Here is a 24,641-nt window from a genome sequence, read left to right as displayed (position 1 = left end):
CCTGGGATGCAGCCGGACTCTGCCGCTTGTCGTCGTCGATTCTGAAACAAACTTGATTAAAAATAAGCGAGAGTAATTTGAGAGCGGGCTCAGAGTGACACTTGCACAGAGGCCCTGACAGCTCGCAACAGGTGACTGATAGATGACCCACAGCATCCCAGGGAGTGGATTTCTGTATTGACACAGCATTACAAGCCCGGGATAATTTAATTAAGCATGCCAAATGGAACCCATGTCAAGATGAAGATTTTGGGAAATCCGTTCAAACTAATAATAACAGTTAATTGCAGTTACGCTAATTTATACAGCTTATACAATTATGTGTTATGTATGTTAAGTTTATATACGGAAACACTCTTACGTACTTGTATTATGTAAATTTTATATATACAAATTATAAAGAGTCTTTTGCACTTGTGCAGTCAATTTTGCCAGTATATATTTTTGGCAGTATAATTATACATTTCACAGCTTATGTGTAGCATTCAAAAGGCAAGTAAAAGTTGTTGTTACTGACACCATATGTGAATCTGGATCTGTTTTCATTACAGCTAAATTTATGTGCAGGCCTTCAAAGTCCTGGGGGGTGTCACCAAGTATTAAAAATAAACCGGCTTGTTCCATTGGGAATGACTGTCTGTGCGAGAATAAATTAAATAATAAAAGAAAAAAAAAAAAAACACCTCGAAAATAGACAAACTATAGTGTAATGGTGGTACTAAATTGACACTATATATATACTGTATACAGGAGATGTTAACCGGGTGTTCGGATCACATCTACAATGTGTCAATTGAGATAAACAGTATTTACAGTAATTTACATTGTCTCCGTGCAGCCAGGAAAATCACTATTAAGAAAGGACCGAGCCATGTGGAAACATTTGAGCGCGAGACAGCCTCCTTCGAAGTGGAAGTGTCCCACCCTAACGTGGACGGGGTGTGGCAGAAGGACGGGCTTCGGCTCAAACCCAGCAACTACTGCCGCATGAGTGCTAAGGGGTGCAAGCATAGTCTGACCCTTTCGAACCTCAGCCTGAAAGACACGAGCACCATCACCTTCTCTGCCGGCACTGTTGGAACATCGGCCAGACTCATAGTGAAAGGTAAGTAATGGTAAGCAATGCAGTTCGTGGAACAGCTGCAGAGAGAACAGTGACAGCACTACTGCTAAAGCAGCTGTGCCCATGTTTTTTTTTTTTCTTTTTTTCTACCACACATAAGAATGCGCCAAATGCAAAGCCACATTTCTTATATTTCTCTCATTTTTGCAAAATTAAAAATAATAATAATAAAAAAAATCTTACAAAGGACCTGTAAAACAGCCAAAATGTATGTCAGTCCTCAAACCAACTTTTAAGCTGTTAAAATAAAGGAAGCACTTTATCTACAGATTTTTGGAGCATAGCAACAGATTACGTTACTCGGTTTGTTTGGTACCAGATATTTTCATGTAGATTCAATCCCTTGGATTTGGTTTACAAAACAGACGACCCGTCAACAAAAGCACACGTAAAATGTGTGGACCACCGTTGGCACCGCTCTTTGTTTCCACAGCCATCCCAACAAAAGCAGACTGAACCGTGATGCAAGCCTTTTGGCAGATTGAATTTCCAGAAGCAATTGGCAGGACAATTGCAATGAAGTGACAGCCTATTAATCCCACTAGGGTTCAGGTTACTGAAGTATAAAAAACATGAGTTCCATCCATCACGTAATCAATTTTGGGCTGTCGTGACTTTTCAAATATTCACTTACGTCAGCTTACCGTGTGATGCCATGAGTGGTGAGCTGGGGAAGGTTTTACAGGAAACTCAAGACTAGGAAATGTGAGGCAAGGCCATTCTACTCAGTTGACAGTTATAGATGGGTGGATAATGTCCACTCTTTCTCCTTAGTGTGACCTGTCATGGAAACAGTAATTACCCCATATGCAGGGAAACCATCATATGAACCATAATTTATGTGACTGAATATTGCAGTTGAATTGTATTAGGCTTAAATCAGTTAAATTGGTATGTAATTATCAATTACTCTTACTATTAATTAATTGAAGGGGGTGCGGTGGCGCAGTGGGTTGGACCTCGTCCTGCTCTACGGTGGGTCTAGGGTTCGAGTCCTGCTTAGGGTGCCTTGCAACGGACTGGCGTCCCGTCCTGGGTGTGTCCCCTTCCCCCTCCGGCCTTACGCCCTGTGTTGCCGGGTAGGCTCCGGTTCCCCGCGACCCCGTATGGGACAAGCGGTTCTGAAAATATGTGTGTGTGTGTGTATTAATTAATTGCTATATGGAACCATTTATCAGAAGGTAGGGTGGCAGCATTTCTGAGAGGGGTAGGATGCTCTGAAATCAGGATACACCCTAGAGGGGATGTCAGTCCATCAGAAGTTAGCCACACACAAACACATACATTCATACAGTATGGATAATTTACAGTCAGCAATAAACTTGAAAAACACATCTTTGGACTGTGCGAGGAAATCCCTGCTAATATGTGGAGGACATGGAAACTAAACAGACAATGAACAGGGATCAAACCTGCACCAACTTGGGCTGTGAGGCTCTACTTGCCACCCCTAGATACTACATTTATTCAATTAGTGGACACTTTTCTCTAAAGTGAGTTATGTTAAGCTATCGACAATACAGCTGGGTAACTTTATTGGAGCAGCTAAGTACTCTGTTCAAAGATACTACAGCTGGGTTTCAAAACTGCAACATTCAGGTACAAAGGCAACAGTTTTGATCACCACACTACCAGCTGCCCATATATAGATGCCTTTCTTTTTTATGTCTCATTGGTTGCAAAATTTCCATATATATCATGGTATATCAATTTGCCTTTTACCATGTGGTGTAAAAATCCCAGTGACATACCTTTTCGTTGTCCTGGCTTGTGTTTTTAGAACCTCCAGTGACAGTCCTGAAAAAGACGGAAGATCTGAGCATCCCAGAAGGTGCAACAGCCTCTATTGAATGTGAACTTTCAAGACAGAATGTGGAAGTAAACTGGCTGAAGGTAAGAGAAGACCAACAGTTGTAAAAACTTTGCATCTTGGAATACGTCCAACATATAAATAAATGTAATTATTACTGTCAACACGCTTTTAGCTCATATTCTCATAACATTATATTGTGTCACAATCACCCATCCTCCTTTTTTTTCAAATGGTTAACAAGCTTCCAGTATAAATAAATGTTTAATGGAGACCATTAATGCAACTAGTGAAAGTTCTTAACAGAGATAAACATTTTCATTTTTTACAAAGACACACTTTACACTTAGTTTACAAAGGACAGCATAAAATCTACTTTTAACTAACATAAATATATGTTTTCTTTAAACTAAAAGAATGGGACTGCAGTGAAGCCAGACAAAAAGCATCGCATATATTCAATGGGCAGAAAGCGTTTCCTTCAGATCTTGAAGTGTGACACCAGTGATTCTGGAATCTACACATGTGATGCTGGAGAAACGAATGCGTCCTGCTCCCTGGACGTGTATGGTATGATTTACACATTCTCAAATGTCAAACGAGAATCAGTAAATCCCATTGTTCTGGGCGAATACATAAACACAAGGTACTTTAATTCTCTCAACAGGATAGCATGTTTTTCAGTTAGTTTTTATTTCTCTAGTGAAGTACTGCCCCCTGTAGGATGCCACACAATTAAATTTGATGGAGAAAAAGACCAATGCGAAGGTGAACGTTGAAGTTGCCCCAGGGAATACCTCTGTGTCAGTAACACAGCCTCCTCTCACCCCAGAGCGAGATGTAGAGATACTACACGGTCTTGAGGACCTTGACATACAGGAGGATCAGAACGCTGTGTTCATGTGCGAGGTGTCCTTAGAAAGCGTGCCTGCAGAGTGGTTCAGAAACGGAGCGAAGATCCGACAAACCAGCACTATTAAGATACGCCAGGAAGGTCAGCCCAAAAGGAGCCTATGTAAAAATTTTATTTTCAGTGCTGATCGAAAGTATGTGAACCCCGTGCATCCTTTTGTTTTACCACAAAATGGTTATTTAATAAGAAGCAATCTTTTTCATAGTAGGTGTCTAACGACCAATTCCATATGTTGCTTTAGATAAAATTCTGTGTATAGTAGAAACATGGAGAGTTATACAAGAATGACAATCCTTATAGCGTTCACATTCTTTCAAGCAGCACTATATACCTAGACATTTATAGATGTGCTATATTGTTACAATGTATACATTTGTATGATTCATTTTACTTTCATTACATTCCTACTACCAATCTGTGTCACAGAAATGCTGCTGACTTCACTTACTTTATTTTAGGGACCAAGCACTTTCTTCTGATGTGCAACGTCAAGGCAGAGGACTCTGGGGAAATCAAGTTTGTTGCTAAACAAGCAGAATCCATAGCCTACTTAGATGTGGAAGGTATGATTTCTGCCAGTGTATTGCCAATAAAGTTATTGTTAACAGATAAGTAACACCCCCACCTGGCACTTTCTCTTCTGCAGCTGTTCCTGTGACAATTGTAAACCCTCTCCAGGATAAGACTGTTCTAGAGAACAGCCGCGTGGTCCTGGAGTGCACGGTTTCCAACCCCAGAAGCAGCATCCGCTGGTACCACGGAAGTGATGTGGTGCTGCCATCGGAGCATTTTGAGATCTGTAGCGAGGGTTGTTACCGAAAGCTTGTCATCCAGCAGGTGTCCCTGGAAGATGACGGCATTTATAGTGTGCAAGTTGGGGAGCATACATCATCAGCCAGGCTGACCGTGGAAGGTGAGGAGAAAAAGCACGATTACAAGTGGCTGTGTACATGTTAAAGCACTGTTTGTGTACACTGCTTAGGGTACATACACTACATATATTGACAGGCATTTTTACCTGTTAAGCACTGGTTTATGCATTTATTTTCATTAATATTCTCAGTATTCAGAAAAACAAAGCAATAGCAAAGAAATTCTACCACCTAATGTCTTTCAAAGCTGTCAAATGGTCTTTGAAAGAAACTTTCCTTTTTCATTTTTGGTTTCATTGTAACAACTTCTATTTTGTTTAATATTTTCATGGATAAAATTAACCTAAATCTAACAAAAAACCATACAGTTAACATTTTTGAAAAAATATATTGTGACAAATATTTTATGTGCGAAAGTATCTATTGTGAGCAAGTGTTCAGATCTTTGACCAACTCATTTTATTGAATCAAAATTACCACACATTTTTTCTTGGATAAGAACTGATTAAAAAGCTCTTTCTATGTTTCATCGGAATGTATCAGAGCTGGACCCACCCATGTTATCTGGTAAACTCCAGGTGTATGTTAAAATGGCTCTTTTTGAGCAGTGACTTTTGTCCCCCCTTCCCATTCCCAAACCTAACAATGCAGAGCTCAAGAAAACACTACCCACGTAGTGAAGTATGGTGGTGACAGCAACATGCTGTGGGGCTGCTTTTTATCATTCGGATCAAAATAGAAGATAGAGCAAAACACTGGGAAATACTGCAAAAAGATTGAGAATATTAACCTTCATGGTATCATGGTATAAAGCACAAGGCCAAAACAACACTAGCTCAGAAACAAACAGGTCCATGTCCAGCAGCAGTCCAGTCAAAGTCCTGATTTCAATCCCACTGAGAATCTTTTGCAGTATTACAAAGTTTTGGTCGACAAGCATCACCCAACCAACCTGAACAACCCAAAGCAAAACTGCCTACAAGACTGGAGCAAAATCAATCCCAGTCAAGTCGATGCATACTAGTTTCAAGAGACTTAAAGTTGCTATTGCTTAAAAAAAAAGAAAAAAAAAAAAAAGAAAAAAGTGACTATCACTTACTAATGTGGTAGCTGCTGAGGACTTAGGTATACAGCATCTATCAAAATATAATCTCACAAATAATTTTTATGATTCAGTAAATTTGGTCAGGGACCTGAATACTAGTTTTTCTTCAACAGCATCATGCTTATTTTACAGGAAGCTAAGCAGCAAATGGGCAACTGCCATGCTTTTTGAAATCCAAGGTGCAATGTTATGACAATTTTAATAAGTACAGATAAATTTTGAAATAAACCTTTTATGAGGATTTTTTTTTTTTTTTTTAATACACTGCAAGCATGTCTCATGCATTTCTAAGCTATGCAAGAAGAGTTTGGCAAAAAGACCTTTGTGTGTGTGTGTGTGTGTGTCATAGAAAGTTCTGCCAGGAAAACTAGATGTCCATTTTAGACTCATCTTTCTTGAATGTGACTTAGATTCCAACTTATGTACTACAGTACATTTAATCAGGATACAAAACATTTTTCTATTTTTGTTTCCCAGCTTGCACAGGTGACATGTGATGGGAGGACAGATGAAAAACTGCCTTGACCTTCAACAACTTTCTTAGGAAAAACTTATTTATATATGTATTTATTGTTTATATTTTCAAATGGGAAATTGGGGGAATATAATAGTTTCACTTTGAGGGATCTGGAGATTATTTACATTGGGGTAAAAGGAAAAGCTTTGTAACCTTCAGGAGGTAATCTCAAAATAAGAGGATAACAATACAGCACTGTACCTGATCAGCAAACCTTGATTACCAAAGAATATACATTTTAAAGTGGGTCACTGCTCCAAAGTGCTTGGTGGACTAAAGCATGCCCTATGGAATTTAAGTAAACAGTGAGAAAGGGCAGGTGTTACCTTCACCTAAAGTGCCATTGTAGAGGAATGGCATCTAAAAAGTGAAACAAAACCTGAGGAAAAAGGATACAAAACAGTGAAATTCATCCTTCTACTGTAGTACATAAATCTTTACAAGTGTGAATGATCAATGTTCAATGAAGCAATATTAAACATTCTCAGAAATAGTTTTTGATGTTATTTCTATATTGATTTTACTTACGTTTTCTTTCCTGATGTCAATCTGTAAAACCTCCTCACCTTTCTTGAATTTAGCTATTAGACTAAACTGTAGAAATGTGGTACTCTTGAAATAAAACTTCATAGGAGTGCAAATGGTTTCTCTGTTCTTGACTCCTGGACTGCATTTTTTTTTTTTTTTTAAAAAAAAAAAATTCAACTGAAACTGAGACTGAGTATTTAATTTAATCAATTCATATTTCATACAGTAAAATACAATTAATAATTAACAAAACTTTCACAACTACGTTACATTTGTTTTAATTTAAACTCAGTGTTCCCAGATCACAAGTATCATATATTAATGCCAATTTGTTTTTTTTTTTTTTTTCTTATTGTGCAATCACCAAACATATACATGTGAATATGTTGGCTTGTACATAAATACAGAAGTACAGTAAAAGGCAGTAAGGTCACACAAACAACTGCATAATTAGAGTGAGTACATGTTCATCTTTTGGTTATAAAGTATAACCAGGGAATCAAACCCCCACCAATTAGACATAGTTTTTAAAAAAAAAAAAAACCCCCAGAGGGGCTTTTCATCAGAACAGATTCTACGTTAGGACTCACAGCTACAGGTGCTCTCTGTACACATAGCATACAGTGTTTTGTGAGCAACAATCAAATGGAGTGTAAAGGGAAACAATACTCTTTACAAACATGTTGAATATATTTACATAGAGGTTACACTATATGTTCTGTAATACTGATATGTTTTTTTCTTGGTATATTACTAATTTTGATGGACCATGCCACAGTTAAGGTTACTGATGTATTTTATTAAATCTTAGGGATACTGTACAGTACTTGATTACCATGGATAATCCATGACCAAGATTAAAATCACTTGGCTAACCTTTCATACTTTAATGTGCAGTTCTTTTGTGAACCATCACATATGTCATCATTGACTTCTGGTCACAAAGTGATGAAAAACTTATTGCTTGATAATACTTTGAAAAATACATAAGCGGGGCCCTCCTTGTTTTTCCCATCTCCACACAGGATCAAGGATGGGCTTTCATTTTTCTTAATGGTCAAGTGGATCAAAAGTCCAGTTGTATACAAGAAAAATTCTAAACTGCAGAACAGTAGAGAAGAGCGCTTGCTCATACCATTTGCAGTGGTACAGTCAAAGCAGCTTCAACAAACCTACTTGGCATCATGTGGAAAAGTGACTTGCAAACCAGATCATCAGCCAACAGTGGAAGAGGCATTTTATAGCAGAACTTGTCTACTATCCCTACCAATAATATGAAATTTAAAATTCTTTAATTGCACTAAATGAACTATAACAGGAGTGGAATACATAAATACTTGATTTGCAAGTACCGATTTACCGGTGAAACAGGTGGAAAAGCCCAAACATCAAAACCTTGGTTATTTGTCATCCACCAATTATAACACATTGCAATAGAAATGTGCATACATTTATATAATTAGTGGAGAAAGATGAGGAGAAAGACGTTGTGCTTATCAAGACCGTGTGTCATTCTCACACATACTACACACTACCCTCTTAGCTTTATGTCGATCCCCCCTTCTCGGCACAGTACTCAGACTGCATGTAAAGAACAAAGGCACCATTTGTTAACATATATTCTATTTAAAAAAAATAGACAAAAATAAAAACTTTAATGGCCAAGTCCACCTGTTCATTTTCCAACCTAACATTAGTATAAAAATAAATCCATATGAATTGGCACTTTGGGGTCTATCCAAGAGACAAAAGTAGGAAGCTGAGTAGACAATCCTTAAGAGCCAAAGAGCTCAATCAAGTACATGAAGGTTACATCCAACAAAAGCTGGAGATCCCACTATTAAGGCACCCTGACTACTGTTTCAAGAGTCGTTTCGTCTCTTGTGCTACCTCAGCTCAACAATGAGTCACACACTAAAACAAATCACATAGTTTTAAGACAACATACAACGAGAGGGAAAATTATTTTGAAGTTTCAGCAATTTAGGGATAGTAACAAGGACAAGAAAAAGAGTAGAGTTGTCATCATATATGCAAAACAGTTCATGCAGAAATTGATAGAACAACCTTTAAATTACTCCCGAATTGTACTTAAGATAGCTAATATACAGAGTAGTCAAATTATTCAAAGCTTACTACAGTGCTTTGGCATAGATCATGTTACTTGGTAAATTCAACAGGATTATGTCATTAAAATATCCATTCCATATCATAACAAATGGGGTTAAAAATAGTTTACTCTAAGCTATTCTGAATGATTGCCATTTGTTTGTGTCCAAACTCAGTGTCTGGGGGCAGCCGATTAGAAAGCAGGAATGAACAGGGCTCAGTCCAAGACATGAGCACAAAAAAGTGATAGAACAGTCTCACTATTGGTAACAAAAAAAATTCTAATCCCAGTTAAGAGCACTACTCCCTCCAAAACAGGTCCATCCCCCTCAACCTTGCCTTAAAAATAAAAAATAGAAAAAAGAATAACACATATTCAAGTGTTAAAAATGATATATATACAAATTTTTGTAATATAGAAGTTCTTCACAGCGCCCTTCCAAACTGCCGGCTGCACTTCCACAAGTTCCATTGGCCACTGTTCTCATGATTGGAATTCTGGGTAGGTGTTGAGGACAAGGGCAGCAGCCAGTCTCATTGGGATGCAGCATGAATGCTTGCTCCACTGGCTCACCATCAGTGGAAAACCCCTTCATGACTGAGTTAGCTTACTGTCCTATGCTGCTTGAGAACCGTGTACACGTCATCCACTTTACTCAGTCTCTCAAAGAACGGGATGAGGTCAAGCAGCTCTGTGTCAGACATGTCATCAAACCAGGAAGCTACAGGGACCTGAATGCACAAAGAGGGGATTGAAACAAACTGTTAGGCAAAAAAAAAAACCCCACACAATTCAAACATACCGTTTTAAATGTGAAAAACCCTTTTCCAATTTGCCTGTTTATTTGCTTATGCATTAACACAGGTGTCCCTCGCAGGAGGAGCATAGCATGTTCCGAGAGACATGGTCAAAAAAAAAATTAATTTGAATAAACATTTACCATTAAACGCTAAAAAATGCTTTGCCTCCATGTGTAAAAGTTAAATCCAACTCCCAGTATCAGTACTACTCTGGACACCTTCCCATGCAGGCTTAAGACCTGTATGTTCAAAATTGTTCATAACTGCATGGACCTCTTTTCTACTCCCAGTTCCCATCTACTGGCCCTCCTTTAACTTTTCTTGTTTGTTTTTTCCTGTACATCGAAACTAATCTCAGTCTGTGTGAAGCCTTCATGTTCTCATTAGATTTACATGGGTTGCAGCTCTTCATTTAAAAAAAAAAAAAAAAAAAAAAAAAAAAACCATTTCCAATAAATGAACAATGAATCAAGTCACAAACACAGTCACTCATCACATGGCCTTTCAAGCAAATTCTTTACTTCAATTCAAAAGTAAGGCTAGGCTTTCCCAGCTTTTAACACTTTAAAATAACTATTTTAGATGTCACTATTATTTTAGATGACATACAGACCAGCTTTCTGAGAGACGCCCAGACACCCACAGCTACAAAATGAACTAGATGTATGAAGGCTGCCTTGTGTGGGTTCTTGCTCCCTGTAACCGATGCTCATACATTGAATTAAATTTCCTGTTCTCAAGGCACTCCTCACAAGTGAGTATACAGCTCATTACATGAATTTTAAGGTACAAATTACATTTGCTCATACGACTGAATTCTCATAAAAGGAGCATGTGTTATAACAGGGAAGCCTGTAATATCCACAGTGCAACCATGAACACCACAAAGACCACATCATTTGGTAGGACAGTAGAACCAGAGTCATACATACAGCATTGTCTGGGTGGAAGATGTAGGAGGCTGGAGAGTTGTCCACGATGATGACTTTTTTGAGATCTCTGCCCAAGCGGCTCAGGTCTTTGACATAGTTGCCACGGTGGAATACGCAGGACTCCCGAAACAAACGGCAGCGGAAGGCCCCCCACTTGTCCAGAAGATCAGACACAGGGTCTGCATACTGTCACAGTAACAAAGGAAAGGCTAACTGTCCCCACGATCAGTTTGGTAGAGTAAAGGGGAACAGAAGTTGGGACAGGTTGCTGCTTAGTGTGCTACTGCAGACTTGGAAGAGTGCTTTGTATAGACTTACCTTGGCTAGACTTGCAGTGAACAGCACGCACTCAAACAATTCTCCCATTCGTTTTAGAAACTCATCCACATGTGGTCGCTTCAACACATACACCTATATTACAGAAAACATGAGCAGAGTTATCGTTATAATATTGCTGGATCCTCTTGCCAGGAAGTCCTGCAGGGAAGAAAATTCAGAACTTTTTTTCAATTCAAACTTTAATAACTCATTTCCAAGAACAAAAGTAAGCCGAGAAGAGGAAGAAAACCCGGATGCCTGTGACATCTCTTCGATCAGATACACAAATGCCTAAGAGTATAGGTTCACTAGTGTATACACTTAAACATATAGAAAAAGCAAAAACATGTTCAGCTTACAGTACAACCTAGACAGCCACAGTGAAATCCCTTCGAAATCTGTAGCTATTAGCCATGCTCCTGAACCAAGTTATCCTGAATAGGCTTTCCCAGCTTAAACAAGCCTATCCTGGATTACTTGAAACAGGCCCAGGCTCAGGACAAGTCCCCCTTTCTGTACTCTGATCATGACCAAAATTCCGATGGCCCTTAAAAGACATCGTGGTACACGCTGCCAAGTGGCGCTATAGGGGAATCTGGCGAAAGCGAAGGGCTCGGTCACTTGGTTGAAGCAGCGTGAAGATTGCATCGCTGGAATGGTTTCTTAATCTGTTAGGCCACTGGCCATCACTGGAAGCTGGAGGAAAAACAGAAGTCCAAGTGGAGGTATCCCTCATTTTGGAAAGAAGGGAAAAGACCACCACTTGGAGACCCTAAGCCCCAACATTCAGAAACCAGCTGTGTCCTCAAGTCCATAATTTACCTGTAGAAAAAGTATTACTTACCTGATGAACAGTTCCATCTATTTCCACTGGAATGATAAAATCAGCATTGTTCACAGGCTGAATAAAAACAGAAGAGAAAATCTTTAAATATTTAAAAAAACAAAAGCAAAACGTGACATGTCATACTGAGTACGCAAAAACGGCTTTTTAATCGGCATGTGAAAGAGACAGTTTTCCTCTCTTTGGAAGAAACACCATTCGCTTTCAAAAAACATACATAGTTAAAACCAAAATATGGAAGTCTTCCTGAAGAATGTACAGTGTGTGAGAAGTGTAATAGCATCTAGTGCCCCACAAAACTAATGCACTGATGGGTTCTGGGAAACAACCAAAAAGATGCCAAACTCAAAAAACAAGTAGCATATAAATTAATGACATATAAGCCACAATAAGAAACAGTAGTTGCTTTATCTGGTTTTTGATCACCAGCAAAGCACGCTGGTGTTTTATACTACTGTTTCAATTAAAAACACCATAAAAAGCAGACCTTACACACAGCAACAATGTTTAATCAAAGAAGCTATAAAAATCAAGAATTTTAGCATGCCAAAGCTCTCCTGTATATTAAAATATATATTTAAAAAAAACTTACAACAATACAGGCTCAAATTCCAGCATTAGGGATAAAAGAGCAAAAAAAGCTATTTACTTGTTCCATAACTACAAAGTAAACCATATAAACATAGCACACAGCTCATGAACGGTCCTGTTCAACTAGGTAGTTCATTTGTGCTTGGAGGGGGGGATTTAAAGAAGTTCCTACAGAAACCTTACTGTATTCAAGACATTATTGGGGGGGGTTACCCAGCCACCACCCTTATACAAAAGGCAGCATCCAAACATTTTACCTATTTAAAAAAACTGTATATTAAATTGTGACATTGCTCAAGATTAAAGACTCTTTTGCCTCAATGTTCATGATATATACACCTTTTTCAACTAAAGAAAAAAATTTTATATATAATATATATATATATATATATATATATATATATATATATATATATATATATATATATATATAGCTACAGTATGAGTGTAAGTGTACAAATTATACCATAAGAAAACATGAGAATTCGATTTATTTGGCCAAGCATGCACACACATACAAGGAATCTGGCTTTGGTTCCAAATGGTTCATAGTGCAGACAAAAAACACACGTATGTACAACAAGTGTAGGGATGGGCTAGAATAAGTAATGAGTGATCAAATAAATGACGACAGAGGGAATAAGTAAGGGGCAGAAAGAAAAACATATCTTAAGACTCCACCGCATGTGAACAATTGCACTTGTTTTCAGTCAAAGACGTCCAGCAGCCCAACTAAACACAAGAACTTCCTATTCAGACATGCTGAGCCGGCTGTTCCGCCAACCTTACCTTGAATGAACTGTGAACTAGTGTTTCATCCAGGTCAATGACCACACAGATTTTCCCCACATCCTTAGACTTTATTTGAGGCAGCAAGGGCTTTGCTGGGACCTACAAAAACCAATTACATTTTGTTACTGGTATTTACAAGGTCTTGCTTTTTAGAAAGGACAGAAACGCACTTGAAATATTTCACAATGACATTTACATACTTAGCTGATGCTTTTTCGCCTGTGCGACTTACAGCATTAAGCTACTTAATTATTTACCTCTTTACACAGCTAGGTAATTTTATTGGAGCAGTTTAAGGTACTGTAAATCGCTTGCTCAAGGGTACTACAGCCGAAGGTAGGATTCGAACCTGCAACCTTTGGGTCCAAAGGCGACAGCTCTATGCTACCCAGCTGCCCTCATTCCAAATTACTGCAAGGCTAATAAAAGTTTAACTGCAAAATGCACTGGTCCTGTTCTAAAATTCTATATATAATTTTTCAAAACTGAACACAATGCATGGTCACAAAAAAGGCTGAATAACTGCAATAAACAGAAGTGTTCACAAGGGGGCAGAACAAAGCTCTGTATGTACAGCGCTGCCTTTCCGGAGACGGAGCAAAGTGACGTGACCAGGCCGCAGACTCGGATTCCACCGCTGTACGTAAGAAAGAGGCCAATGCCTTCCAAAGCAAAGTTCCTTCGACTCAGGCCCTTAAACTGAAACCATGCACCACTGGGTGGAAATGATTACCAAATAACTGAAGAATAAAGCAAGAGTGCACTCCAAATATGTCTGCAACCAACAGAGTTCACTGCACGGCCAAAGAAGATGGAACAGATCTAATCTATTAAAGCTTGTCATCTGAAACAACTTGTTTTACATAAAATGCCACCTTTTGAACTTTCTCCATTTGATCTGTACAGATATTTACGATATTTACCAAGGTATGAGACATATGTTGGTGAACTGGGAAATCAAGTTAACTTACAGCAACAATGCTATTACTACCTGTAAACTTATTTAGAAGTCCTATGTAATCCACAATTTTCAGGCATGGGAGCACTGGCACTTGGACCAGCACATATTCCCCCCCCCCCTTCCTTGACTTTCACTTGGGAGTTTCTATTCCTTTCCTCTGTGGCCAGTAAGCACTTATAGCTTTAATAAATGCATTGATAATGTATTATACTAGTCTTTGGTCAAGGTTTTCGTTGTCACTATGAGAAGCACTGTATAAAAAATATTTTTTTAAACTGGCAAAAGTTGCAAACGCTGAATATAAACAGTAAAAGCAGCAAAAATGACAAGCAATTCTCCTTAACATACTTTCTAGGCAACCGAGTGAGGGCAGACAGAAGTTGTTTGCTAAAACCTCTAAAACCCTTTGCACTACATGCATACTGTATTTTTAAAATACTTGTACAATATTCACCATAGAACTTCCACATGAATTCCTCAGAACATGTTACTGAGGACTCACTCTTTGTACTGTACTGTAGTAATCCAGGAAGCCCTACTAGGAGATCTTGGCCTACTGGCTATGTTGGAGAGACAGCCTTTATAGTTGAAGATTTGGGTTTGATTCCTATCTCGTGCTGTTCCCATGTGAACAGTTTTAAAGGTCTGTAAGAATAATTCATATGGTTTGTAGCTGTCAGCACCACATTTGAAGATGATCTTTAAGTCTTCTAATGTTCAGACACCATTACACTTGAGAAATTTGCATTGCCTAGGATGTGTGCACTCCTCAGGAAGGCCATCTCTTTTTCAAAGAACTGTCATCTTCAAAGAGCTCAGCAGTCTATTCTGTAATCTCAGTCCGAAGGACACTATCAACATATGATTTAGACCTGTATTCTGAAGTACAGTAGTCGTGTACAGAGGCTCTCACGTTCAGAGAAAGGAAAGCAAAAGGCCTTCAAGCATGCCAAAGTGGACACAAGATCCAGCACTTGACGGCAACGTTCCCATAAATGTGGTTCCAAAAAAAAAAAAAAAACAGTCCTGAAGTTACGCTACAAGAAATGTTTAATGTTGGAAAATCTGCTGAAAGTACCCAAAGCTAACAATGATTACACAGCTTGCAGTGATAAAGTCTTATGCTGACTAGTGACATTTGTAGCGAGTTCTTCATTCAGAAAGCTCCATTTGTTCAAAGAACATGCTTCTTCATACGCTTCCGGATGTTCAGACTATACACGTCTCAGATTCTGATATGTTCATAAAAATCTGTAAAATCTTCAGAGCTCCATGTGTTCAAAGTGTGCATGTTTCTGAGTTGAAGCCTTAACATGTTGGGTTTTGGAGCCAGACAGGGTACTCAGAAGAGCTTGGTGTTCAGACAGACAAATGTTCCTGAAGCGAAGTACATCAAACAAACCCAGAAACCGGTGGTTTTACAACTTGCGTCTCCATTTGGAGGAAGGGCAACAATCGCACCGAACTGCAAAAATTTTTCAGAACGTCTAACCTATTTATATCTCGTCTGGCATTAAGACTAGTGACAAACTGCTTCCCAGATATCATATCAGAACAAAAAAAAATGATGCATTCACACCCCAACTGGAATGATATTAGTTCGATATCATCTATTAACTAGACCTGAGAGAGAGAACAAGTTGCAGTAACACACAAACAGGTAACTTAACCTGTAAGCGTGTAGTACTGAAAGACGGATGTACTATACGTTGACCAAATAAACTGCCTCGCTTGTTAAACAGTGTGGTAAACAGGAAGATCGTACTCAAACTGTTTAGCTTCCTTGCTGATGACATTAAACGGTGTCGCAATGATGCAACTGTAAGCTAACTATTAAACGGCGAATGCGCAAGGGACGACGAGCTGTACCTTTGACACTGTTCCATTCTCCTCCACCAGGACAGGGGCATTGTTGTTGACGGGCAGCTGATCAGCTTCGTCCGTGCAGAGGCAGCAGAAGAGACCATGGAAAATGCCTCGACTGCGAGGCTTCTTCGACGCCGATGCCACGTGAGCAGGGGCTCCTGCAAGCATAGGTGGTCGTTTTAACACCCGAGGACCAGATGTCCTATCAAGTCACACGCACCTGAAACCTGGGGTCAACCACAGAAGCCATCTCACACACACACACACACACACACACACACACAGACCCAGAGGACACAAAAGGCAGCACATGTGTATGTTGAAAAAACCAGACTGTTGGTTCATGCCCTAACAAGATAAAACGGTACAATTCTCATCAATGCAGAAAACCTTGGGTAGTAGCATCTATAGTAAAACTAAGATAAGCACAGCAGAACTTTTAAGTCACAATTAGTCATTATAAAGCTTTAAATAGAAGTCAGCTGCTAAAATCTGTTCATTCCAACACTTTCCTTTCAAAGGCACCACTAATTATAGCTCAATAACAAAGGACTGCAGTATGTCAACCATAAGAGGGGAAATGATTTCACCACTTGTTGCCAAGATGTCATATGCAAACGCGTTGGTTCAAAAGCTGACGAAGCCTATCGTCAAAGGGGGCGACACATGCCCTGGGACGGGACAGAGGGAAGTAACCCGCGGGCCTTTCGTGCAGCAAGTCACACCTGGTGACGCCCACCAGTTCATTAAAACCTGGGCAGCACATCGTGTACGTGGGGCGAACGCGTGCGAAGGAGGTGCACCCGGACTCGGGAGTGACACAGAAGGGCACAAAGCTCCTGTTCTCCTGCTGTTTAATGAAGACAGAGCACTTTCTGACGATCTAAGTGAAGCGGCTGAGAGCTAATGAGCACGACTCGAGCTCCACCGCGACAGATAGAGGCCTGTGTTGTTCCACCTGAAGTCTGGTCACTGGAACCGCAGCTACAACCTGGCAACATATTTAACACATACCATTAGGGTGAAAAACAGGAAACTCAGCAATTACGGAAATATGAAACTCCTTGCAAGTACCATAGATTTGTTCAAGATGAACATACTGCTATTACTGAAATTAGCAGGGAGGAAAAAAAAAAAAAACCAACCGGTATTAAAGCAGTCAGATGTTTTCAAATCAAGCAGCACTTCAACATGGCATGTGGTTTAATGGTTCTTTTCTGCTGTAACGCGACAGATGTGTTCCCGTAAAACCTTACGTTATGGGAATCTGCGCAGTAAAAATAAGGACTAATGGAGGAAAATGGGATTTGGAGCAGACCACTGAAAAAGAAAAAAAAAACTATAAGGCAGTAAGAAATTTGCATTATACTGACATCGTTTCCTTATTTACGGATCCTGCACGAGCCAACGGGTGTCACTCGTTTTACTTAAAAAAAAGAAAAAATATATAATATACACTGTAAACCTTGGAGCACCAGTACACCAAGTATTATTCAGATATAAAAACTAAATTCTGAGCATCATGAGCTCATACACCCCAAGGAGCAGGATGCAGAACATTTGTGCTTCAGCTGCACAGCTGTACAGAGCTGGTGCCAAAAAAAAAATAAATAAATTTCAGGTTTTACAAACTTTGTCATGACAAGCTAATAAAATACAGGACCAATAAGAAGTTGACAGAATGATCTATGATTCTAAACAATTATTGAGGATGGGGGTAATTGTCCATTGAATTACATTTGTGAGGTACCATGACTCGGTAGCTTCTTCCCAAATCCCACGATGACACCATTTCCATGCATAAAATCATTGCCAAGACTAAAATGTCACAAGACATTAAAACCAACTGAGGGTTTACCGAAAGGAGAGCGCTGCACTTTTTTACATGCCACTCTAAGTGTCAGAACATCCTGAAATGACAAAATTTGGTCAGCAGTAAACACCCGTAATTTCCAAAGCAACGCTTCAGGGTACTTTTCAACCATTTGGTTTCTAATTGAGAGCATATGAAGCACACTGGTGCAGGCTCAGTTAGGGCTAAGTGCAAAAAACTGGAGACAATGCGGCAGAAGCGAGCAGGAAAGGCAGCGAGTTCAGAAGCTCTCAGCCAAACTCTCCGGAACAAGAGAAGCAGGGGCCCCAGTCGTTCCATTGCCTCCTTTCTCCAGCTACTCGCGTTCTCTCTCTCTCTCTCGTGGAATGCAGCCAGTTTAGGCCCACAACCCTTTGCTGCCGAGCGCCAAACCAGAACAAGCCAAGAACAGGAAATGCAAGGGAGTGACGCAACAGCAGCTTAGACGTGACAGAGAGCAGAGGGACTAGCGCTCGGGCTGCGCGTTGCCGTCATTGCCGGATCACGCGTTAAGCGACAAGGCAGGTACGGTGGAGTTGAAAACAACTCCGGGACGTTCCACACTGCTGTACGAGGAAAACCCAAAAATCAGGAGTCTTAGCCCAAAAACCCCAGTCCGAGACCACTTTGCAGCAATACAAGCCGCACGTTTTGCTGGCAGCTGGGCTCCTGCCTCACAGCGTAGAGCCACCCAGACATCTCCACCCTGCGGCCATTGAAATGCACATGACTGAAGATCAGCCCAAGTGCAGTCAAGGGTGAAGGTGGCCGCATAACATCTGGTTGCTGGTTCAAGCCCCACTTCCATCCCTGCTGCTGTGCACCTAGCAGCAAACACCCAGCTGCAAGAGCAAACGTCTTTCAATGCTTAATGCAAGTGTCGCAACAAGTCCTTTCACATCATTCGAAGTGCAACAAACCTGCAAAACAAGGCATCATGAAGTATTTAACAACAGGTACCCATATGTTATGTACAGTATGTAAAAAGGGTGTACCTGCGGTTGGCAGAAATGCTTGCCACTCAAAGGAGATGTTGCCTGATTAACCACAACCTGCAACATCTCATATCTTGGACATCAGAATTGCAATGCAAACCCCGTGCAGACACACAGCCAAGCGTGTATGTCGTCTTCAGTGTTGTTGTGACAAAGGCAAACTGTTCAAAAGCAGTTGCCAAGTGTTTCATTTAAGCATCTGTACTCCAAAGACGAGGGAAAGGGTCATTGATCAACAAAAGTGTAAATATTGCATTTACTGAAACAACGATAGATGACACCTGCGGCTGACAGTGCAACATCACCAAAGTGCCAATTATTGATGGAAGCGATATGACAAGTAGAGGGAGAAACTATACAAATGAGGCACAGGAACAAGGTTCTCCCTTCATTGCTCAGAGAGGGAAGTAAGACCTCAACAGGGACCATTCAGCAGGCTGACTTCTGCAAGCAACAACTATGACCATCAATTAGAACCAAGACCAAGGGCAATAAGAGCACCGATACACAAGTGAGCAAGATCAACTCATGACACTCAATCTATAGATTACCAAGGTAACTATTTCAACCAATTTGTTGGGAGGTTGTCAACACATAGTACTGCTGACTGACAGTGACGTATTGCTTCAATATTCCGCCCTGTCCAATGTATGCAGTTTGGCCAAACAGTGTGGGGAGTGAACTCCATATCTGCTGTACTAGGAGACATGAAAAAAACCTTCTGGGTCTTTGGACTGGAAATGGTTAATGACAAATGAGAATCAACACTGCACACCTCACTGCTATTAGGCATGTTCAAACTCATGGCATACCATTCAAAACACTAAAATTAAACAGTGTGTTCAAACCATATTACTGTTTTCGAAGTGATTACAAATTACACTGCTTCTGTACTCAAGTAATTCAAAGTAACATTCTAGTAATGTAGATTTTTTTTTTTAAATAAAGTTTCCAAGTATACTGGAAATGCCACTGTAGACAATCTAAGCTTGAAAGGGTGCTAAAATAAAGTCATTTACATAATTATGCATCACTCAGCCGTAAGGCAGGTAGCGTAGTGGTTAGAATCGTCATCTCGAGTACCGCGGGTGAAACATCACCGAAGAACCCTCGAGCAAAGGACTTGACGCGTACAAACCTAACATTGGAGGTCCCCTCCCTTGCAGGAAGGCATCAGTTAAAGAATGAAAATAAATGCAGTTCTCTTGTTACACTTACGTTGTGACTAAGATACACATTTTACCACCATTTAGTGTTCACATATTCCACGTGAAGTCAGCAGCAAACATGAATTTTCATTTTCAACTTGGCAAACTAGGATGAGCAGCCAGACCAAATCTCCAATTTAATCTCTTTGATGTTTCGGGACGTTTTTAATTGTCCTTAATTTGTCGGGATCAAACGCAAACAGAACTGAACAACATGAGATGTTTTTTCCTCCCAAAAAATAACAAACTGTGCCTGGAAAAAGAGCACATGTATATTACAGATACCCCACAATGTGGTTCTTTTGCTTGCAAGGCTGAAAGTATAGCTCTGATTAACCAGTTATTTATGGAGTTTTCTGAAGTCATTATGTGGTCATTGCCCTGTTAAGGGGTTTAATCTGAGAAACAAGACATTCTTAAATCTGAGTGTTTTCAGGCTACAAAATTCATGCTCTGAGACACTGGCTACTCTGTACATTTGAAAGTACCAAGGTAATGATGGAAAAAGAGTTCAAGTCAAAATACCCAAATTGGCTATTTTGCCCACAACACTAAAAAGATTTAGTACCAAGTACTTTAAGTATTTGAATCCTGCTTCTATGGATAATCGTGTGTGTCTAAACCTATTCATCTGTTAATGAATTTTTGTACCAGTCTGCTATGTTACTTTGGATAAAAAGCACTTTCCAAATGAATAAATGCACAAGTAACATAGGACACAACAAAAGAAAGATACTTATCGGATGTTCTCAACTGGGTATTCTTCACGTTTCGAACGACCAACATTTACTCACCACGAACAGCTCCCACTGAGATTTTCCAGTAGTACATGTTATCAAGGTGTGGGGGGAGGGTCATGACAAAGTTCAACAACTGCATCTGCCCACTTCTGGCCTGTTTCTAGCTGCCCATAAGGCATGTACAGTATGTATGACGCGATACGTATCGAGAGCATAAGGCGCACTCGAGATGTTGAAGGTGGACTGAAGACACACCGAGCCCAGATCAGACTCCATCAGGCCCAAGATTTGTTGCCAAACACAATGGCATCATCAGCATTTACTCCAGAGGTGTAAAGTCATAACACGGTGCTGTCAGACAGTTCAAGAGACAGCGCTTACAAGACCTCTCACCGGTGTGCTGTCAGCAAGCTACGTAGAAAATTACAAAAGAATGTAATTTTCGCTGCTTCAGCTTTGAGAAAATACACAGAAGGCCACAGCCCATGAAACGACAAAGGCACGAGGCAGGAATTCAATTGGCATCAAAACATTTATACAGCATTTACACAAGACTTATGCCACATTTGGCCGCTACTCCTTGTGCCTCGCTTAGAAATACCTACGAAAAAGCACCACAGCTTATGAAAACCACTCTTTTACATGAGCAGAAATACTAATTTGGGTATACATAAACCCAAAACCCAAGCCCCTGGCTCTGGCTTCCAAAAAACAAACAATGAGATTATTCACATAAATTCTTTTGAGCTTTCTCTTTCTTATGTGAATGAATTGAGGCAGACATTATGTAACTCCGTCCTGAGAAGGCAAGAACAAACACCATCGATTTGCTCAGCATCACATATGAACATCTCTTGATGTTCACCTCCGACAGCCAAGCACAAGTACCCACGGCATTTTGAAACGACAACAGGAAACAAAAGGTTTTTAACTCAGTGGTCAGGTTTCACAGTGTAAAAGAGTTCGGGCAGCAGGTGGCAGAGTGGTTTAGGGCTGCAGCCTTTGGACCCAAAGGTTACCGGTTCAAACCCAAAAACTTAAAGCTTCAACTAAATGAGCATGAACTGACTCTACATGACTTCTAAAACATCTAAGATGTTAGCCAACGTAACATTAAAAAGAAAAAGAAAAAAAAAAAAACCTGTGAAAAGAAATGCAAAACAGCACCACTGAAGGAATATTTAAAACTGATAACTTTCTACAAATAAGAAAAATACCGAAAACCAAGTAAGTTAAAGGTGGAATTAGAGAAATAAAATAAAAAGAAAAGCTTTGGCAAATATGTTTTCCATTACTTCCACCGCAGCACATGGCAAAAGTGAGCATCTGCACTTGGTCCCTGGAGAGACCAGAGACCACAGTGAGGAACTTCCCTCAAACGTCTTTTCACAGGGAATGACAAACATTCGTGCCCATTGTGGACCAGCCACCCGGGTTTCCACGATGAATTCCAGCACCGCGAGCGCTCCAACAAACGCACGACTTTAAGGATGGAGCTAAAATGAAGCTAAAGGGATGCAAAACTGGGACAGCAGGAAACCACCACCCTCCCCAAAAAAAAAAAAAGTCACATCAACAAAGTATTAAAACCATAATATGGCCACATGTGATGACAGGTGCCATACAGCATGGTCAATTCCCTCTGGGTGACAAAATAGTTTATTCTTTTAAATACGCCTGATGAAAATGACCGCCAATCCATTCGTGTCCTCAAATCCTTTCAAAGCATAAAGCACCGATAAGCGACTCGGTCACTCAGTTCCAAATAATAAACGCCATGACGTTTCACGAGATGCTCGAAGCGAGTAAGGCGCTTTGCAAACCTTCAACGCGTTCCTGTGCTGCGGCACCGAGCCGTATCGAGCCGACACAAAATACCACAGTAAAAAGAGGCCATCGGACCACAGCAGGAGCCCCGAACGCTCATCTCTTCGGCCGTGGTGGTGGGCTCTTCCGGGCTCCAGCCCTTTCGCCTGTGGAGTCCCGGGCTTTTGAGAGTCACAGATCAGCCATGACTAACGACAAATGACTAAAGGACAAAACGACGAAATGAAAGCATGACGAGACGGGGACAGACGGACGCACACACAAAGAGGACCTGAGAGAAACTCCACGGTCACCTTCACTAGAAGCGTGCGCGATGCTGTTACGGTTATGTCTGAGTGTGCAAAGTACCGTTCACGCTCTTGGAGTGACATTCGGAAGAACAGTTATACATATCCCATACGTGACAGTCAGAAAGATGGTTAATTAAAAAAAAAAATCATATATGCACTTCTGAGATATGTCGAAGTGTACTGGAAATGCACGTGTCAACATGAAAACAAGAGAATAGAGAAGAGAGGAAGGACTGGAGGTGTAAACTGTCATTGGCGCAGCACTCAGTTCTCATTATTGAGTGAACATTTATGTTCATTAAAAAATGCTCATTCAGGGTGAGGTCTGCATCCATGAAAAGTGTGTGTGCGTTTAAAGAAAGCGAGACAGACACACACGCAGCCTTACAACTGCTCACTTGGGCAGCGATTTTCCAGCAGAGGCCGAGAAAGGAAAGGAAAAGTCCGCCCTGTCCGGCAGGAACACAGTTTAAATATTTGCATTAAAGACGTACGAAGAGCGCGAGTCTCGAGATGCGCGGCTCCGCCCCCTCCCCCCTCGAAGCCCGCGCGCGCACTCGCACTACTTGTGCCGTTTCGTTTATGAACGCGTGACGAAACTGGAAAATGTGGCCTGACTTCGGCAAAAAGTGCATAATTAAGTTAATACATTTTTTTTCCTTCAAGAAAAAAATGCGTTTCCCCCCCACACCTGGGTCCTGGAGGCCGTTTCCATCTGGCTCTGCCTGCGAGGGCAGCCAGCGAGCGGTAGCTGTCAGACTCGAGCGTTTCGCTCTCCTCACACTTTTATAAATCCCGCTTTGAAACAAAAAACAAATACTTTCGCGCGCTATATGTATATATATTTTTTTTAAAAAAATAAAAAATAAATAAATAAAACTCATGTTTTTTGCCAAGTGTTTTCCTCGGTTACAAAAGTAGACTCCTGCGTGTAACGACTCAAGTCGGGCTGCTGCTTCTGCTGGGCCACCAGGCAAAGTTGAAGTTGCAGAAGAGGCGCGCCAAGCCGAGGGGGAACTTTGCGGCTCACCTTTCTCTCGCAGCGGCGTGCTCAGCTCCTCATCCCGGCTGACCTGCGTGATGAGCGACGAGGGCGTGTGCTCCATGGGCCCGCGAACTCCGCGACACGGGAATGGACACGGCTATAGCAGCGACTGCAATGCGAACGACTCCCCCCGAGATGCTGCTGACCCTCACCTAGTAGTCACCTCTAAGTCTAAATATCGCACTCCGCTCTCCACATCAGTTACATATGAGCATTATGTATGCATAAATGTAAAGGCGCGCACAGTGTGCTCCCAGAGTTACTTCAAAAAAGTTCAAAGAAAAAAAAAATAAAAAATAAAAGAGAAGTTTCCTCAGGATAAGTTTCTTACAACATGGAGTTCGGCTCAGCTCTCAATTTCAAGATACAAACATGGAACTTGACTGTTTCAAGGCTCCCCCTCCCTCTTAAAGCGGCAACGTCCGCGTACTGCGAACGACTAAAGCGAAACTACAAGCAAAACACCAAGTCTCTTCCGAGACACGTGTGCGACATCGCAAGTTTTCAGATGGACGCGTCCACGTTGTGCATTATAGACACTCTGGGAAATTGTTATTATAATGTCTGAGCAAGGAAAATAATCTAGGAGGCTACCATGTTTT

The 24,641-nt window shown here is 40.6% G+C and overlaps 2 protein-coding genes across 4 annotated transcripts in view; one reads left to right on the top strand and one right to left on the bottom strand.

Annotated features, from left to right (window-relative positions):
• Positions 1-6,896, top strand: part of LOC108924243 (obscurin-like protein 1) — a 38,206-nt gene extending 31,310 nt beyond the window's left edge. For all 3 annotated transcript variants that reach the window (XM_018735477.2, XM_018735475.2, XM_018735476.2), the window contains 7 exons: positions 839-1,105; positions 2,904-3,016; positions 3,350-3,503; positions 3,766-3,927; positions 4,305-4,409; positions 4,493-4,759; positions 6,301-6,896. In XM_018735477.2, coding sequence (XP_018590993.2) covers positions 839-1,105; positions 2,904-3,016; positions 3,350-3,503; positions 3,766-3,927; positions 4,305-4,409; positions 4,493-4,759; positions 6,301-6,320 — 1,088 coding nt within the window. In that variant the 3' untranslated portion in view covers positions 6,321-6,896. The remainder of the gene's footprint in view (positions 1-838; positions 1,106-2,903; positions 3,017-3,349; positions 3,504-3,765; positions 3,928-4,304; positions 4,410-4,492; positions 4,760-6,300) is intronic.
• A 1,605-nt stretch (positions 6,897-8,501) lies between these two features.
• Positions 8,502-24,397, bottom strand: ctdsp1 (CTD (carboxy-terminal domain, RNA polymerase II, polypeptide A) small phosphatase 1). Its single transcript, XM_018735433.1, has 7 exons — positions 24,025-24,397; positions 16,086-16,240; positions 13,253-13,354; positions 11,873-11,929; positions 11,029-11,121; positions 10,711-10,896; positions 8,502-9,709 (listed from the first exon to the last, which is right to left on the bottom strand). The coding sequence occupies exons 1-7, from the start codon at positions 24,098-24,100 to the stop codon at positions 9,581-9,583; spliced, it is 798 nt and encodes a 265-aa protein (XP_018590949.1). The 5' UTR covers positions 24,101-24,397; the 3' UTR covers positions 8,502-9,580.
• Between the last annotated feature and the right edge of the window lie 244 nt (positions 24,398-24,641).

Source organism: Scleropages formosus, chromosome 21 (assembly GCF_900964775.1).
Source record: "Scleropages formosus chromosome 21, fSclFor1.1, whole genome shotgun sequence".
Taxonomy (NCBI): Eukaryota; Metazoa; Chordata; class Actinopteri; order Osteoglossiformes; family Osteoglossidae; genus Scleropages; species Scleropages formosus.
This window is presented reverse-complemented; position numbering and strand designations above follow the sequence as displayed.

Excerpts from the sequence above, each read along its gene's own strand:
- ctdsp1 (XM_018735433.1), bottom strand. The coding sequence starts at position 24,100 with ATGGAGCACACGCCCTCGTCGCTCATCACGCAGGTCAGCCGGGATGAG. Across the intron at positions 10,897-11,028 it reads TCACTGCAAGTCTAGCCAAG|TATGCAGACCCTGTGTCTGA; the intron begins GTAAGTCTATAC and ends TTACTGTGACAG. Across the intron at positions 9,710-10,710 it reads TCTTCCACCCAGACAATGCT|GTCCCTGTAGCTTCCTGGTT; the intron begins GTATGTATGACT and ends TTGTGCATTCAG.